The sequence below is a fragment of the Coffea arabica genome, chromosome 9e (assembly GCF_036785885.1).
Source record: "Coffea arabica cultivar ET-39 chromosome 9e, Coffea Arabica ET-39 HiFi, whole genome shotgun sequence".
Classification (NCBI taxonomy): domain Eukaryota; kingdom Viridiplantae; phylum Streptophyta; class Magnoliopsida; order Gentianales; family Rubiaceae; genus Coffea; species Coffea arabica.
The window spans coordinates 26,180,133-26,195,549 of NC_092327.1; the positions used below are offsets into that span (position 1 = coordinate 26,180,133).

General features: G+C 32.9%; 1 protein-coding gene across 3 annotated transcripts; it reads left to right on the top strand.

Annotated features, from left to right (window-relative positions):
- Positions 1 to 7,523: 7,523 nt before the first annotated feature.
- Positions 7,524 to 11,098, top strand: LOC113709260 (uncharacterized). 3 transcript variants are annotated; one of them, XM_027231985.2, is made up of 7 exons: positions 7,524 to 7,696; positions 7,928 to 8,093; positions 8,595 to 9,254; positions 9,798 to 10,088; positions 10,161 to 10,236; positions 10,333 to 10,414; positions 10,700 to 11,098. In XM_027231985.2, exons 1-7 carry the CDS (start codon positions 7,667 to 7,669, stop codon positions 10,901 to 10,903), a joined length of 1,509 nt encoding a protein of 502 aa, XP_027087786.1. In that variant the 5' UTR covers positions 7,524 to 7,666; the 3' UTR covers positions 10,904 to 11,098. The 3 variants fall into 3 exon arrangements, with proteins under 3 accessions (XP_027087786.1, XP_027087784.1, XP_027087785.1); XM_027231983.2 differs by having other exon boundaries at positions 9,798 to 10,236; XM_027231984.2 differs by having other exon boundaries at positions 8,640 to 9,254; positions 9,798 to 10,236.
- Positions 11,099 to 15,417: the final 4,319 nt, after the last annotated feature.

Below are 15,417 nucleotides of genomic sequence, written 5' to 3' on the forward strand. Positions count from 1 at the left end.
GAAGGTTTAACAGTTTAACTAGCAATACAAGTCGGAATATTCACAAGTGATCAAAATACAATTAGGGTTTTACCATTACAGAGGAGCTTAATCAAAACTATAACTATAATTAGCTCTACTCTTTTCTTCAAAAGCATGGTTTCCAAAATATTGCTCTTGTAAGGAAAACAAAAGTAACGGGGGTGAGCTTATGCTCTGTGAGGTACCAGAAGTACAAGCAGTCAAGAATCATGGATCATCCTTTTAATCAATCATATACACACCAAATAAAGAAATGAACAAACACCTCAAATAGAAAGGATACAGATGGCTCTCAAGAGCCAAATTCCTGTTGCAGTACTTGATCCAAACTCGTTGACCCTCCGTCAATGTTTAATGAAACAAACATATCCGTAGACCCCTTTTACGCCAAATCCCGTTCACCAAACATACCTCTTGCCTGGCCCGAACGCCAAACAGGAACAGGAATGGTAATACTCGAGTATACCAGGAATCCAGAGTCTCCAATAACCAAAGATTCCGAAGAAACAGGCCCTCATGGCTTGTCAATTTTCCTCGACCAAGCCCCTTGCTGGCTCGATTCAATTAACTACCAATGAGGCTGAGCTTAGATTTCACAGGAAGGTCGTTGGATACAAGCCTCCAAACGACATCATAACAGGTTTAAGCTTATAACAGGCACAAGTAACAGGTTCAAGCATATACAGTGACTCGACAAATAAGCAAGAGAGACGAGGGTGTACTTCTCTCGAGTGTGATGAAGTACACCCTCGTCTCGTCCAGAATTAAGCAGGTGTTACAGTCATTCAAGTCACATATTGCAGGTACAGGTAAAACAGTTAAGCAACAAGTCATGCGAGTGGTACACTCACCAGTTCAAGTAAGGATAACTTCAAAAGTTTCCTCCCAAGGAATGCCCTTGATCGCCGACACGTCCTAAGAACAACCAAAGATAAACAATTATGGTTCCCACACCCGGAAACCCAGTGAACGGAATATACAATTGAGACTCGATTACGAGTCGTATTCCTAATCAAGTTAATTACTAATGCAATGATACAAAAGGTGATTTTGGGGCGAAAAGGAAACATGCGGATCTAGGGACACAGACAACCCAAGAGCCCTTCATTTCTACCAAAATCAACCTAAACTCGAAGGAACCAAACAGTCTTAAAAATCGGACAGCATTTCCCCTAAATTTCTTTACTTTTTCCATCCTAACATCCATACCCAACGCATTTAATTCAGCCACAATTCCACATACAAACCACAAGCCATTAAACACACTTAGTTAGGGCCACAATACCCTTCAATTACAACCAATTGATAACTCCAAAGCTAACCCTAATCTTACTCAAATTAGAAACCCTAAACCTGAAATTTATGCATCCAAGCTGGAAATTTCTTTAGGCAAAGTAAAATAACACATAAACACTAGATATTGCACATGTTAAAGCTAGGAAATCATGGCCAACCTTTAAGCTTCATATATGGGCAGAAAATTCATGATAAAAACTGAAAATCTCCATAATATCACTTCAACTCTTGAAATTTCTCACAAAACTACACACTTAACAACTCTAAACCACTATTATGCAATTATTAGAAGTAAAAAGGAATTTTCTTGGCAAGTTACCTTATAACCACAAGAAAGATGGTAGCTTAGTCTTCTTCCTCCCAAATTTACTCCACAACTACCTTGGCTAGCACTTTTATGGAGTGATTTGCAAAAGTTATGGTTGAAATTCAAGATTGAAGCAAGAAATTGAAGTGAAGGATGAAGTCTTCTCTCCCTTTCTCTCCCTCAAAGGTTCGGCCAAGACACAAGAAAAATGAAGAAGGTTTGGTCAATTTTTTTGTATTTAGTAAAGGTGAAAATTGGTCAAAGTCCAACATCCTTAGGTTTCATGACACTTGGCCTTCTAGAGTTTACTCCAATTTCCTTGTCTTTTAACACCAATCTACCTAACTAATCCCCAATTATCTCTTAACACCTTATAGAATAATATCCCTTTATGCAAAACTTCAACTAATCGTCAAAATTTTATCGCACTAACCGCACTAGCGGGTCCCACGTCCTTAATACACTTCCAAATTAACATGAGCTAACTTATACCAGAAAATGATTTTAAAACTATATTCACTCATAAAAATCTCTGGAAAATTAATATAATAGAGTAAAGTAAAGAAAATGCATACGAGGAATTAAAATAAAATAATATAAAATAAGGAAATTTTGCGAGTCCTTACATGCTCGCTACATTATTGTGATCATAAAACTTTTGCTATTCGGTAATCAATGATTTTAAATAAGGGCGGATTACAAAATAGACTCTAGCATTTGAGATTTGTACACTTTTTAGTCCCTTATTTTTTTAATGATGCATTTTGGTCACTTATATTAGATGTTTTAGTACATTGTAGTTCCTCGCTTTGAAAATGATGATGAGTTAATTTGGTCTCTCACACATCTATAATATAGGTTTGTTTGGATAGAGTATTATTTGAAATGTTATTAGGAATAATTACTGTAGTACTTTTTATGATGTGATGTATGCGAGATAAAAAGGTAATTGAAAATATAAAAAGGTGGGTTGAGAAATGTGTTTATGATACAAGCGAAATATTATTTGGGATAATTTGCTATCTAAAAACTCAAATTTGCTATTCCAAAACTCATATTCAATCATATTTTACTTGAAATAACTAAAACATGTAACCCAAAACATTGTAATTTTATGTTAAGTATCACGAAATACTCATAAAAATTACTATTGTGGATACCATTTGAAGCTAAACTTCAGTAGGAAATTGCCTCATTTTGACTGCTATTGATTAGGGAAAAATTTTGAATTATGCACAAAAATTGATTCATTCAGAATACATTATAATGAACAAAACAATTTTTGGTGCCAAAAAATACCTCGACTGAAATTTGATAACACAAAACTAGACATATTGCCTTTACCTAGTTTCATTATCTAGGAAAATATATAGTTGAGCTAAAATATAACTAATTTTACAATAATACTCAACAATTCAAATGATGTCTTATGTATCTAAAACTTCTAGTTATTGAGCTTTGGTTTGGTTTACGTCAAAATTAGAATTAGGTGATATATTGAAAATTAGTTTTGGAATTTAAAAATGGTGCATTTTGGATAAGTGACGGACCAAACTAAATGGTTTTAAAAATAAGAGATGAAAAAGTACAATACGTCATATGTGAGGGACCAAAGTGCACGATTTTACACGTATGAGACTAAGAAAATTACGAAGATAATGGATTATCTTTGAGGAAAAGTGTTAGGCGCCAATGTCATTTTGTTCACTATAACCAATCATCAAGTATTGGTGGTGGACAATATAACCATATATTTCAAAAGTTGTGTACATAATCACTCTATAATTGTTCAGACGTTTCTTGATAGATTGATACTGTTCTATAACCTTCTCATTCTGCTTTTTGAAATTATAGTTTCTCAATAGTCAACAATTTTTTTCCTTAGTCCTAAATCTTTTGGTAAATCATCTAAAGCAATTTCCGTCATTTTTTTGAACAATATCTTCCATTATCACTATGATTAACTCTGATATTTGTGGCTTTTCATTCATATTCTTTCTTTTGTAATAATTCTCCATAATTGATTGAAATAAAGTATTAAATTAGATATTGTATATTGAATTAGATACTAATCAATAAATAAACTATGAAAGAACAAATTTAATATCATCATATAAAACAAGAACAATGAATGGTTTTAGGAATGGGATAATTTCAAGAATGAGATAATTTCAGAAACCTCCCTTAAGATTTCTAACTATTGCAAGTAGCTCCTCTCTAGTTTAAAAAATTACAACTACCTTCTCTATTATTAGCATTTTAGTAATAGTATAAACCCAATATGCTAAATTTGTCTTTAAAATTTCTAAAATACCCCTTTGTTAGTTAGAAGGGGGGAAAACTCACTCATAAATTTCTTCCATGTTGCAACTATTGCAAACTGCATAACTACCATTTTAACGAACTCAATAAATCAATTCAACTTAACTCCCATATTCTCACAATTTTGACAGCTCACCTTTGCCGCCCCAAAGCTACCAAAAAAATTTTTTTTTTTGCCTAAGTTCTTCCCAAACCTTCCATAAATACTTCCCCAATTTTTTTTGCCACCCTAAAGCTTCCCAATTTTTTTGTCTAAATTTTTGCATTCAATCTAATCTTTAGCCTCCATTTTTTTTTTTTTGCCTAAATCCAACGTTTGAATTGACCAATATTACTTTTCAAACTTAATCCAAATGGCTGCAAACTTTGTTGATGCTAAAATAATCTAACCCACCAAAAATACCAACATGAAACAACCAAAAGCAACACTAAAGGCCACATCCCATGTCTCTAGGGAAATCTAATTGCAGTTTTTATATCCCAAAATTCTTTTTTGCATAATTAATATAATAGCGTAACCTTTCTCTATCTATGTTCCTTTTTAGCTGTCACTTTTTATTTTCTTGTGTGTATTTTGTATCACCACCATTCTTTTTCATCTTCGTTTAGCTTGACAATAAATCTGCTCCTGCAACTTATCATTTGGCAATTTCAATTCGATAATACTTACAAAAAAAGGAAAATAAAAAATATAGAAGATCTATTTCTATAATGATAAGGATTCGGGATGTATTAGGTGGTTGTGTAGATGGCGGCAGTGGAAAAGAATGAATGATGAGATGCAGAAGAGATAAGATAGGAGAGAGAGTCGAAGAGAGAGAATAAGAGTTTGTTTTATATGACAACCGTTACTTTAAAATGAATGATTAGTTGTAGTTGTAGGGTTTTTTTTTGTTTGTTTGTAGGAATTATCTATAAGTGAAGGATATTATAATCATTTTACTACATGAAAGGAGGTTAGTGTAATTATTTAAACCTAAAAGGAGGTGAGTGAAATTATTAGAAACCTCAGGGATGTTTTTAAAATTATCCCTTTAAGGGTTAAGAATCTCACCCTTAATAATTGACACAAAAAGGCAGCGAGACAATCACGTATTGACAGAAGAAAGCGATAACTTATAATTTTATTGAGGATATAATCAAGTAAAAATATGTACTTACTTTGAGTGCTAATTTGGCAATGATAATAAATATATTTCAATTACATGGAGTGTTAATTTGGCAACGACGATAACTTTCAATAATCAATTTCCCTTTGGACTTCTCAACTTCTCCTTTAAAGTCAGTAATAAAGGGCATCTCCACAAATCCCAATATCAACTCCTTAATCAAGAGTTTTTTTTTCCACTTTTCCTCTCAAATTCCTAATAAATTTTCTCTAAATTAATTTCTTTGTAAATGTAAAATAAAGAAAGAACAATTTTTGGCGAATAATAATATTTAGAAAACAATTAAGAGAACTTTTTCAAACGGGTCTGTATATTGAGCCCACTTCATAAACAGCGAGAAGAGAAGCAGAGGCAAAATGTAATCTCTTTTGTTAAGGATAAAGGTTTTTAAGCACCATAATTTATTTACACTAATAATTGTGAATGTATGTCATAAGTGTAAAAATTACATTTCAAATTTAAAATTAGAATACATGGCATACATCCAAAACCGCATGTATATATACGGACAGTGCATAAAAAATTTATCTTTTTTATTAATTGGTTGTTTTTAATTGATTTACTTGGATGTTTAGACAAATAAGCAAGTGTAACATGCTAGTAAAGATTTTGCTAAAAAATAGTGGTGGCATTTTCTTGAAGAGTGGGCCAAATGTACAGATAAATAAATAAATAAATAAATTTATTGGTATTTGATAGATACAAATTTATGTGTGTGTATATATATTAAAAATTTTAATGGGTTCAGTCCGGCACCTGCCCTGCTTTCCCTACTGGTCTCTAGTCTTCATCATTACTTTAAAAGTATATTTATTTATTTTGGGGAAGTGTTCGTGTATATCACAACATTTATACTTGTGAATTAGGAGAAAGAACCAGAGAATTAGTGGTTAATATTTCCACTTTCTGGATTCTAGCTTCCCAATCACTAGTAACGCTTAAGTATAGATGGAAGAAAAAAAAAACCTTATACCTAATTGAAGGAATGAAATTTAAAAGCCATTATATTATATCATTTTCGTTCAACCAACCAATAATGTTTATTGTCATAGACAAACTTTTACTATGAATCTCAGTGTTTGAAACTTTTATCCTATTTAATAATTAGGAGGGCAATACCATCTTTTTTTTTTCAAATATTTATTTCCCACATCTTTTATGCATGTAACTGCTTTGAGAAATGTACCATATACAAAGACAAAAATATTCTTATACCTTAAAGCATTTTTTAATTGCAAATTTGTTGTCCTAATCTTTAGGTTGTTTTAGACTTGCCCTGGGGCACTGAAACAGAAATAGCTTTATGGCTTCCCTCCAATTTAATAAACAATGCATTACAAAATCTCCCAAGTAACCCTTCTCTCCTCTTCATCGCATACAAATAGAATTTCTACTCAAAAAAAAAATCGAATAGTATTAACAATAATAATAAAACTTTTGGAAAGGTAAAATAAAATTTATCCTTGAGCTTAGAATGTTGTAAAAAGAAACGTCCAAAATAGCAGCTGCAAATAAAATAAGATTAGATGTGTATTGGTAATTTGGAAAAGAAAGATTGGTTAATCATAATTCTAGGAAAGTGATAGTAATAAACTAATAAATCAACTTCTAAAACGACTGCAATAGTAATGCTAATTTTTTTAGTCAACTTATGCGTTTACTAAGAGTCATATTCCTTGCTTGGAAAGGGATTTTTTATCAAAAAATTCTCTATAATTTTTGTGAACACATTTCTCAATCACTTTTTACTTCATATATATCAAATCGCTACAATATATTTTTTTACAAAAAGTCCAAAAAATTGAAATCTAAATACAATCATAGGATTTTGAACTTAATGGTTTCGATTGAATTCTGTACACAAAAGATTGTAATTTTTCAAGGAAAATTCTAAGATCCCTTTAGAGCATCATTTTCATAATATTTATCTTCTTTCAATAATGACCGTAATTCAAATTGTAAAATTTTGAAGTTGTTATAATTTAATGTCAAAATTATGTTTTCGCCGTCCAACGGTGAATTTAAGGTGAGGGTACGATAATCAAATGATTCTTGTAAAATCTCCCTTTGTGTAAATGTATACTTTTTCTCGTGCATGTACATGAATTTATTGGTTTGGCACGCAAGTGTTGGGTAAAATTCAAAGTCAAGAAATAAAAGAAGAGAGAAGAAAATGTATGACAAGAAAGAACAACTACACGAAAACGTGGTGGTCAAAGACTCAAATCAAAACACCAACAAAAGTATAAAAATAATAAATAAACAAATAAATAAACACAAGAAAAGAAGGCGATAAGCTGGTCAAAGAATCGGTAAAAGATCGCCGACCCCATTGAATCTGCTAGTGACTCTTGTCGTCATCAGCCCTGCCTCTCTCTCTCAAGTACTCAGTCCCTCTACAAAAGCAAACAAACAAAAACCCATTTAACACTTCAGATTCAGATAGAACTGTGTCTTTACTGGAGTAGTGTACTAGCAGCTCATAGACCTCTTTTGAGGCCTCTTCCTTCCGTATTTGTGTCTGTTTTTTGTAAGAAAAAGAAGGATCTAAATGGACTACGAAAGGATTCACAAAGTTCAGGTTTGTTGCTTTGAATATTTCATTCATTTTTCTCATTTCTTTTTCTTGACTGCTTTTGATGATGCATTTGAGCAAGTTCTGAGAAGTGGTGTGGGATTTGTTCAAATGTGAGTTTTCTCAAATGGGTTCAAATTACAGGGCTTTGTTTTGGGGTGTGAACAAATTTTGATTTTTCTGAATTGTTGGCTCACTGGCTTATTGGTGTGGTGGTTGTTTTGATATGGTCTGCAGACTGGTATAATATCTCCAAGTAAATTAAGAATGAAGCTGATAGGGCAGAGGAAAAAAGATGGATCAAACAGCAATTCCTCAAGAACTTCGCCTACCAAGCTTGAAGATTCTGAATTTGTCAAGAACAGCTTGTTGGCTACCCAAAGTGGTGATTTTGATGAGGAAGGTGTGTGTTTGATGCTTGTATAGTTTTCGATTTTAGATTGGTTTTTATATTGCTTAATAATTCATTTTCTTTTTTCTTTTTTTTTTTGGTTCTTTCTTTTACTTGTGTCTTTGAGCATGCAACTTAATTTTGCTACCTCCGGAATTTGGACGGTTCTGGTAATCTTTGCAAAACATAGGGTCTGAATCTTTTTTTTTTAAAATGATTTGCATTCAGGGCATTTTCTTTCTAGCTACGCAGGCCAACTCGATGTAATTTGCTAAGCTTAGGCACTCGATCTAGTTTTCAACTTCAAATTGGTATAGATACACACCTTTGAATTAGTTTTGCTATATCCTCAACTGCAGGGGAAGTAGTAAGAAATTGGTTATATTCTGTAACAGATAGGTGTCTCTGTTTTAGTGTCTTTGGAACTTTGGAACTTAGATAGATGATTTTGAGAGGGTAACAAGTTTGCGTTTATCTTTTGCTGATTAAGGGGATTTTTCTTCTAATTTGCAGCTTCCAGTCTTAATGTTTCATCCGTTAAATTGTCTGAAAATTCAGTATCTACTGCTGGACAAGGTGATTCCATTTCCTGCCAGCCAAGTGAGGCTATGCCTAGGGGAAATTGGGAAGTTGATCCGGTCAAAACTCAACGAACATCTAAGGGAGAAAATGCTAATTGTAGTGCAGGACACCCAGGGAGAACATATGAAGATGAGAATCTCGATTATGATAGTACCTCGAGCTTTGAGTTTCATAGAGGCGAAAGATTGCATCACCATGGTGTCACGAGATCGTTCTCAAGGCCTATATCGTCCAAGTGGAATGATGCAGAGAAGTGGATAATCAATAGGCAGAATGTGCCACCTGGTCATCCCAAGAAGGCACATGTACACAATCAAGCAAGTCGTTTACCAGTTCTTAACATGGTTAGAGTTGCTCCTGAGTCTGTGAGTTATGAGAATAAGTTAGCTGTCAAACGGGTTGATTTCTGTCAACCAGCACCACACCTGGCATTGGAGAGGTTTGATCCTGTTGCAACTGGATCTAATCCTGTTTCTGTTGAAGAGAATGGAGCAAATTCTTTGATTGAGCTGTGCCCAGAAAGTAAGGATTTGATGGAGGTGGATACTAAGAGTTTATCATCTACAAAGAGCTCAATAGAAAATGCAACAGGTAATCCGATCCTTTTCTACAAATGGGTGATATGCTAAGAAGCAAAGAAGTTTAGATTCCTCCTTTTTCAGAAGTTTTTTCTACAGTGGTCACGGCTGCGGTTGACCACCTAATTTTCCATTAATTGATCTTCTGTGACTAAATTTGGAGGTCTGTAAATGTGCTTCTCTACCCTGATCTGTTTTCAGCTGAACTAAATTTCTTGGTTGGCCTTCATGATTCCCCGAAGTAAACTGTCCTGCCTCCTTTTGATGAATCAATGCAATTACTGATGTTCTGTTTTCTGAATTTGTTCTAGTGTTGTATCCTTGAAAATTTAAAACCTACAGGTGCTAAAACTTGCTAGGTTTTCTTGGGAAACCAGGTGCCAAAAAGTTGGTACCATATTTTGTTTAATTTTGGGAATTAAGTACCTGTGAATCTTCTTCAAGTAGGCAGAGACCATGTTCATACATCTTATAAAATACAATTAGCAAACTCAAGTCTTTTTCATGCCTTTTCTTCCATCTTCGTGGATCTAACTATTCCTTTATTTTCATGTAGGTGTCTCCACTGTGAGATCGGTTTCAATGAGAGACATGGGAACGGAAATGACCCCAATTCCAAGTCAAGAACCTTCCAGAACTGCTACTCCTACGGGTGCAACACCATTGCGTAGTCCAACATCTTCTATCCCATCCACTCCTCGACGAGGAGAGCCAGCACCGACTCCTACAGAGCACCCCAATGATGATGCATCTCAGCATTCAACTGGAAATGGAAGAAACGAAATGTCAGAGCAAGAACTAAAGCTCAAGACAAGGAGAGAGATTGTAGCCCTTGGAGTCCAACTTGGTAAGATGAATATTGCTGCTTGGGCTAGTAAAGATGACAAAAGTCACTCTATGGCTGAAGCCTCTGATGCAGATGAACATGAACGAATCGAATATGCAAAACGAGCAGCTGCTTGGGAGGAAGCTGAGAAAACAAAACACACTGCGAGGTTAAAACACTGCATCACCGTGATGACAGTTTTTTCCTTTCAACAATTGTTCTGCTTTATGTTAAGTTTTTTGATGGGTTATTCCTATATTCTCAGATTCAAGCGTGAAGAAATAAAAATCCAAGCATGGGAAAGTCAGCAGAAAGCAAAGCTTGAAGCAGAAATGAGGAGAACAGAGGTACATGAATTACGTCCATTGTTGATATTCTTATCTTTTAAATTTGGAAGTTGCGCTGCATTTGTCGAACACTAAGTTTCAAGTTGTTGACTCATTCACAATTTAAACTAAACAATCCATGATCTCCTTCAGGTTTACAAGATGCTGAATAAGTGTTGATGCCACCAAGATTCACTCTAATTTGACTTGTGTCTGCTTTGATATTTACTTCTGACGTACTTTTTGTATGAACAGAGATGAACTATCTTCTTCATGTTCTCAGTTTCACTTTGTTACACCTTTCAGGCTCAAGTTGAGCAAATGAGGGCACAAGCCCAAGCAAAGATGGTAAAGAAGATTGCAATGGCTAGGCAAAGGTCGGAAGAAAAACGAGCAGCAGCTGAAGCTAGAAGGAATAGGCAGGCAGAAAAAGTTGCTGCCCAAGTCGAGTATATTCGCAACACTGGTCGACTTCCAGCATCTTCCTTCATCTGCTGTGGTTGGTCGTGATAAAATTGAAAAATTGCCAATATAGTAAAGAAGGATTTCAATAGAGTATGTATAAAAAATATATGGTTACAATACAGTTAGTTCACTGTAGTTTATCCTTCTATACTTAAATATGATCTTCAGATTAGATTTTGTCGTGCAAGTTATCCATATATTGTAGCATCCTGCAATCTGAAAACCAAAGTTTTTAGATGATGTAGCTTGTGCAATCGACCCAAAATTGACTCCTTTCTCATGTTGTTTCTTAGAACAATCTGTCAAATTGTTCCTCGTCCTAGCAATTGGTACCTTTGTCTGTGTTTACATATGCCAAACAAATATTTGGTTGTATAATTGAGGCAACCTTTCTGCATTTCGTGCAAAGCTTGACTTCTCCGGACCAAATATGCAAAGGATTTTTCCCTAACAACAACCATTTGAACTAGAATAACTTGGAGAAAAGATGTTTCTCTTCAGAGATATTCTTTTCTGTTAACATGTTTCTCCTTTACTTTTCTTTCTTCTGGGTTTAAATTCTGACCATTTTCCAGCATTAGATTGTATCTTTGTTTGAATACGAGATTATTTGAAATGTGATGCATTAGAATAATTACTGTAGTAATTTTTACAATGTGATGCATGCTAATGTGTATGCAAGATAAAAATATGATTCCAAAAATAAAAAGGTGTTTTATAAGATGTGTTTATAATGTAAGTAAATAAATTTTTGGCAAACAATTTTTTGTTTGTATTTACTTGATTTATTTTGCATATTTCTGGTGGATTGAAGTTTGTAGTCATATATCTAGAATAGATTTGTCAATAAAACAATTCTTAATTTCTCTGGTCGTAGTGTTAGTAGCCAGCTGGAAGAAGGCTGCTCTACTCTGCGGTTATGGGGTCTTCCGTTGCACGCTAATAATGTGTAACACCCATGTTACACAGACTGACTTGCATTGACATGTTTCTTTCCTATTGTGCATGGAGTCGACAATTAGAACTCCGCGATTGATTTGAAAAACATGGGAAGCCCGGTGTATTCGGGGGAACCTCTGTTCTCTCATTACTAACTAATCCTATCCCTCGAAAAGTCCAAATTTCAAGCATGAAGCAATACTTACATTTGGTAAACAATGCAATCTGTGTATTCGGATAGGAGATAAATTAAAACATTATTTAGAATATTTATCATAATATTTTTTTTAATAATGTAGTGTATATGAGATGAAAAGCTAATTGGGAAGACAAAAAATTAATTGAAAAACCTAATTATAATGCAAATAAAATAATATCTCAAAAAAAAATCATGTTTCTCTTAGGGCTTATTTTCAATTGATCTTGCAAACCTAATTTTACCTTTTGGTTTTCAAAAAACTATTTTGTTATGTACTCAACTGATTTTAAAAACATGATTTTGAATTTTGTTGACCCAAAAAAGCTAAAATCAGAAACAAGTCTTGAGTTACTTTTCAATTTTGATTCTGGTTTACTTTTTCATCTTAACATAATCATTAGGGATAATTTTAGAAACTTCCCTTGAGATTTCTAAAAATTTCACTTAGCTCCCCTCAAGTTTATAAAATTAAACTTATCTCTCTTGGCATAGTAAAATACCTATAATGCCCTCCACTTGGTAGACAATTATAAATTTAGGCAATAAATTTACAAAACCCAAAAAGTATATATATTTATCTATCTCTTGTCTTTTTTGCTTCTCTCTTTTCTAGTTAATATAACGTCTTTTTATTATCTTCAGTTTTGTGGATATTAGCAAATTGAAATTATAAAATCAACAGAGGGAACAAATTATGTTAAACTAGAAGAAAATGAAGAAACTCGTAGTGATAGAGAAATAAATAATGAAATTGATGATTGAAATAGGAAGAAGAATCAAAGATGTGGAATTTGTCATATTTTGTTTGTTGTCAAGAAAAACTTTTATAAGATATCAATAATTACATAAGAATTTCTTTCATTGGATTAGAAATTTTTTATTATGATATTATTGTGGAGGTAGAATTTATTCTCTACTTTTGAGATATTACTATTTTTAAGGCTATAGAAGAGTTGTAATGGTGGTTCTAAGTCAAATTAGCCTGTTTTGGAAAGGTACTTGGATATTGATATTTAATTTTAGGGTATAAAATTAGTTATCAATGGGGTTTGTGTGTGTGTTTTTTAATTTTTTTTCGTATGACAAGTATTGATACTGTATATGTTGGAATCTTTTGGACGACTACTCGGTTTTAAAACTTATGCTTGGATGGTTCTTAGAGATTAGACTTGTTGATTTGTACAAAGTGTGGAAGAAAGTGATTGAGTATACTATATTTTTCTTTCTTAGTTTTGTACAAAAGGGCAATTTAGGAATTTTATGAGAAAATCTATCTTGTTGGACCTATATTATTACTAAATAGTAAAAGTAGGAGAGCTATGTGTAATTTTTAAGGGGAGGTCTTTGTAATTGTTTAAAACCTTAGGGGAGGTTTGTGAAATTATCCTTAATTATTAAACTATTTAAAGATTATATAACTTTTTTTGCCACACATCTCTCTCTATCTTTCTTTGATTCTCAGCTTATATCTAAATTCACCTTTGTGCCCCTTTTTTTTTTTTTTTTTTTTCTCTTTCAACATTTAATTTTCTTAACAAAAATAATCAATAGCAAAAAATAATTATTTAATTAGCACAAAAGTTATTTATGTAGCATATAAGGGCAATTTAGTCATCTTATTGTCAAAATCAACTTTTAAGAAATCTTTCACTGCACGAACTAAATCTGCAGCAATGATCTGCTAATAACTTTTGGTAAAACAAAGCTGTAAATCCAGTTGGCCTCTCTACACAGGTTGTTGAATAGCATATTAGACATATTTAGCCAAATTCTTTATTTGATCAAATGAATGATGCTTGTTTAAATTGTATCATTTCAATTTTGCAAGGAAAGAATGTTAAAGTAGAGTGTGCGAGCACATATCGGCCTCCTCTGAGATGATGTAGAAGCCTCGGTAAGGTTATCCTGCTAGCAACTAATAATGAGATCACAGAGTGGGGATATGCCCCTGTTTTAACTCTAATGCCTAAGTTAATATCTGAAGTAGGAGACAAATAGTTCAGGAACTATCTAGTAGAAATTTTGAGATTTTCTCTCATAAACTTCAGAAGGAGTGGGGGATATTTACAGGAGAAAAATGGTATGGCTCATTGGTATTCGAACCTATTATGTCAGTTGACCTATCTTTATAGGGCAATGATTGTCAAATAGACTTATCAAAGGTCATGTCAAACAACTTTTGTCTTGTCAACCCTAGCATGCCGTATTAGGACAGCTGAGAACTTGGATTTCCCTAGCTATATGAAAGGAAGAAAGTAGCAAGAGACACACCTTGGTGATCTAGAACCGAGGTGGTATTTTGGGGTCTCGCATAGTGGAACAAACTTTGTTGATAAAGTTAATAACATCTATAACTGTGAGAGGCATAACCAAATAGGCTGCTAGAGAAGAAGAGCTCAAAAAAAAAAAAAAAGACATAGTACACCTATTCTTTATTACTTTAGTTACTTCTCTATGCCACTATTATTTGAAGACATGGACACATAATCGTGGTACGTTCGAGCAATCATGGTCAAGAAGGAAGGCTAAAGTAGAAATTTTACTTAAAAATATTTTATTGGTATTTGTTGTTGTTTCCTATATCTTATTAGAGATCAAAAAGTGCTCTAGTGTGTCAAGTGGAGTACTAGTATATGTTTGCACTTATAGGAAGTTTACACTTTCCAAAACTACCAGTCTAAAGTTTTCTAGCAGTTTTCTATATAATAAAGGATAACTAACTTAAATAAATCATGACTGAAGACTTGGTGTCTGAGGGCATGGTTTGGCTAGGCTACATCAATGTTTTAAAAATCGGACCGTTAATTGAACCGGTGAAGTGAAAGGGTCGAGATTCAACCGGTCGGACCGGTTCAACCCCGGTTCAATGAATTTTTTAAAAAATAATTTATATAAATATATATATGCACAAAATAAGACATGTAATGGATAATTTAATACTTTATATGATGAAAAGTTTACTATTTTCGAATAACCTGGATTTTTAAAAATAATTTTTTTAAATTATAAGTTAAAACAAATAAATTTCATCTCAATTTCAATTATATCTATCAAAAAAATCTTAAATCCAATCCAAAAATATCACAATATTTGAAATTATACAAAATTCACGTCTATAAGAATTTAGACATTGTGAACTTAAATTTTAATTTACATTTTGGAATTTAAATTTACAATTTAAAAAAGGAAGTTTGGAGTTCGAAGAAAATCAAGAGAATTGAAAATAGAAATGCAAATTTGATAAGAAACAAAAAATGAGATAAAAGTGAGTGGTTGTGGTATTAAATAAATTGGATTAAAGAAAAATAATTCTTTTTTAACTTTTTTAAATTTAATGGACAAAAACAAAATTAAAATATGGAAGAAAACATCAATAAATTAAAAATAAAGAGGTTTGATTAAAAAATGAGTGGCAAAAGAA

Bases quoted from the DNA above. Each gene is read 5' to 3' on its own strand.
- LOC113709260 (XM_027231983.2), top strand. From the start codon at position 7,667: ATGGACTACGAAAGGATTCACAAAGTTCAG. The intron at 7,697-7,927 runs GTTTGTTGCTTT...TATGGTCTGCAG, and splicing joins AAAGGATTCACAAAGTTCAG to ACTGGTATAATATCTCCAAG. The intron at 10,237-10,332 runs GTTAAAACACTG...CTATATTCTCAG, and splicing joins AAAACAAAACACACTGCGAG to ATTCAAGCGTGAAGAAATAA.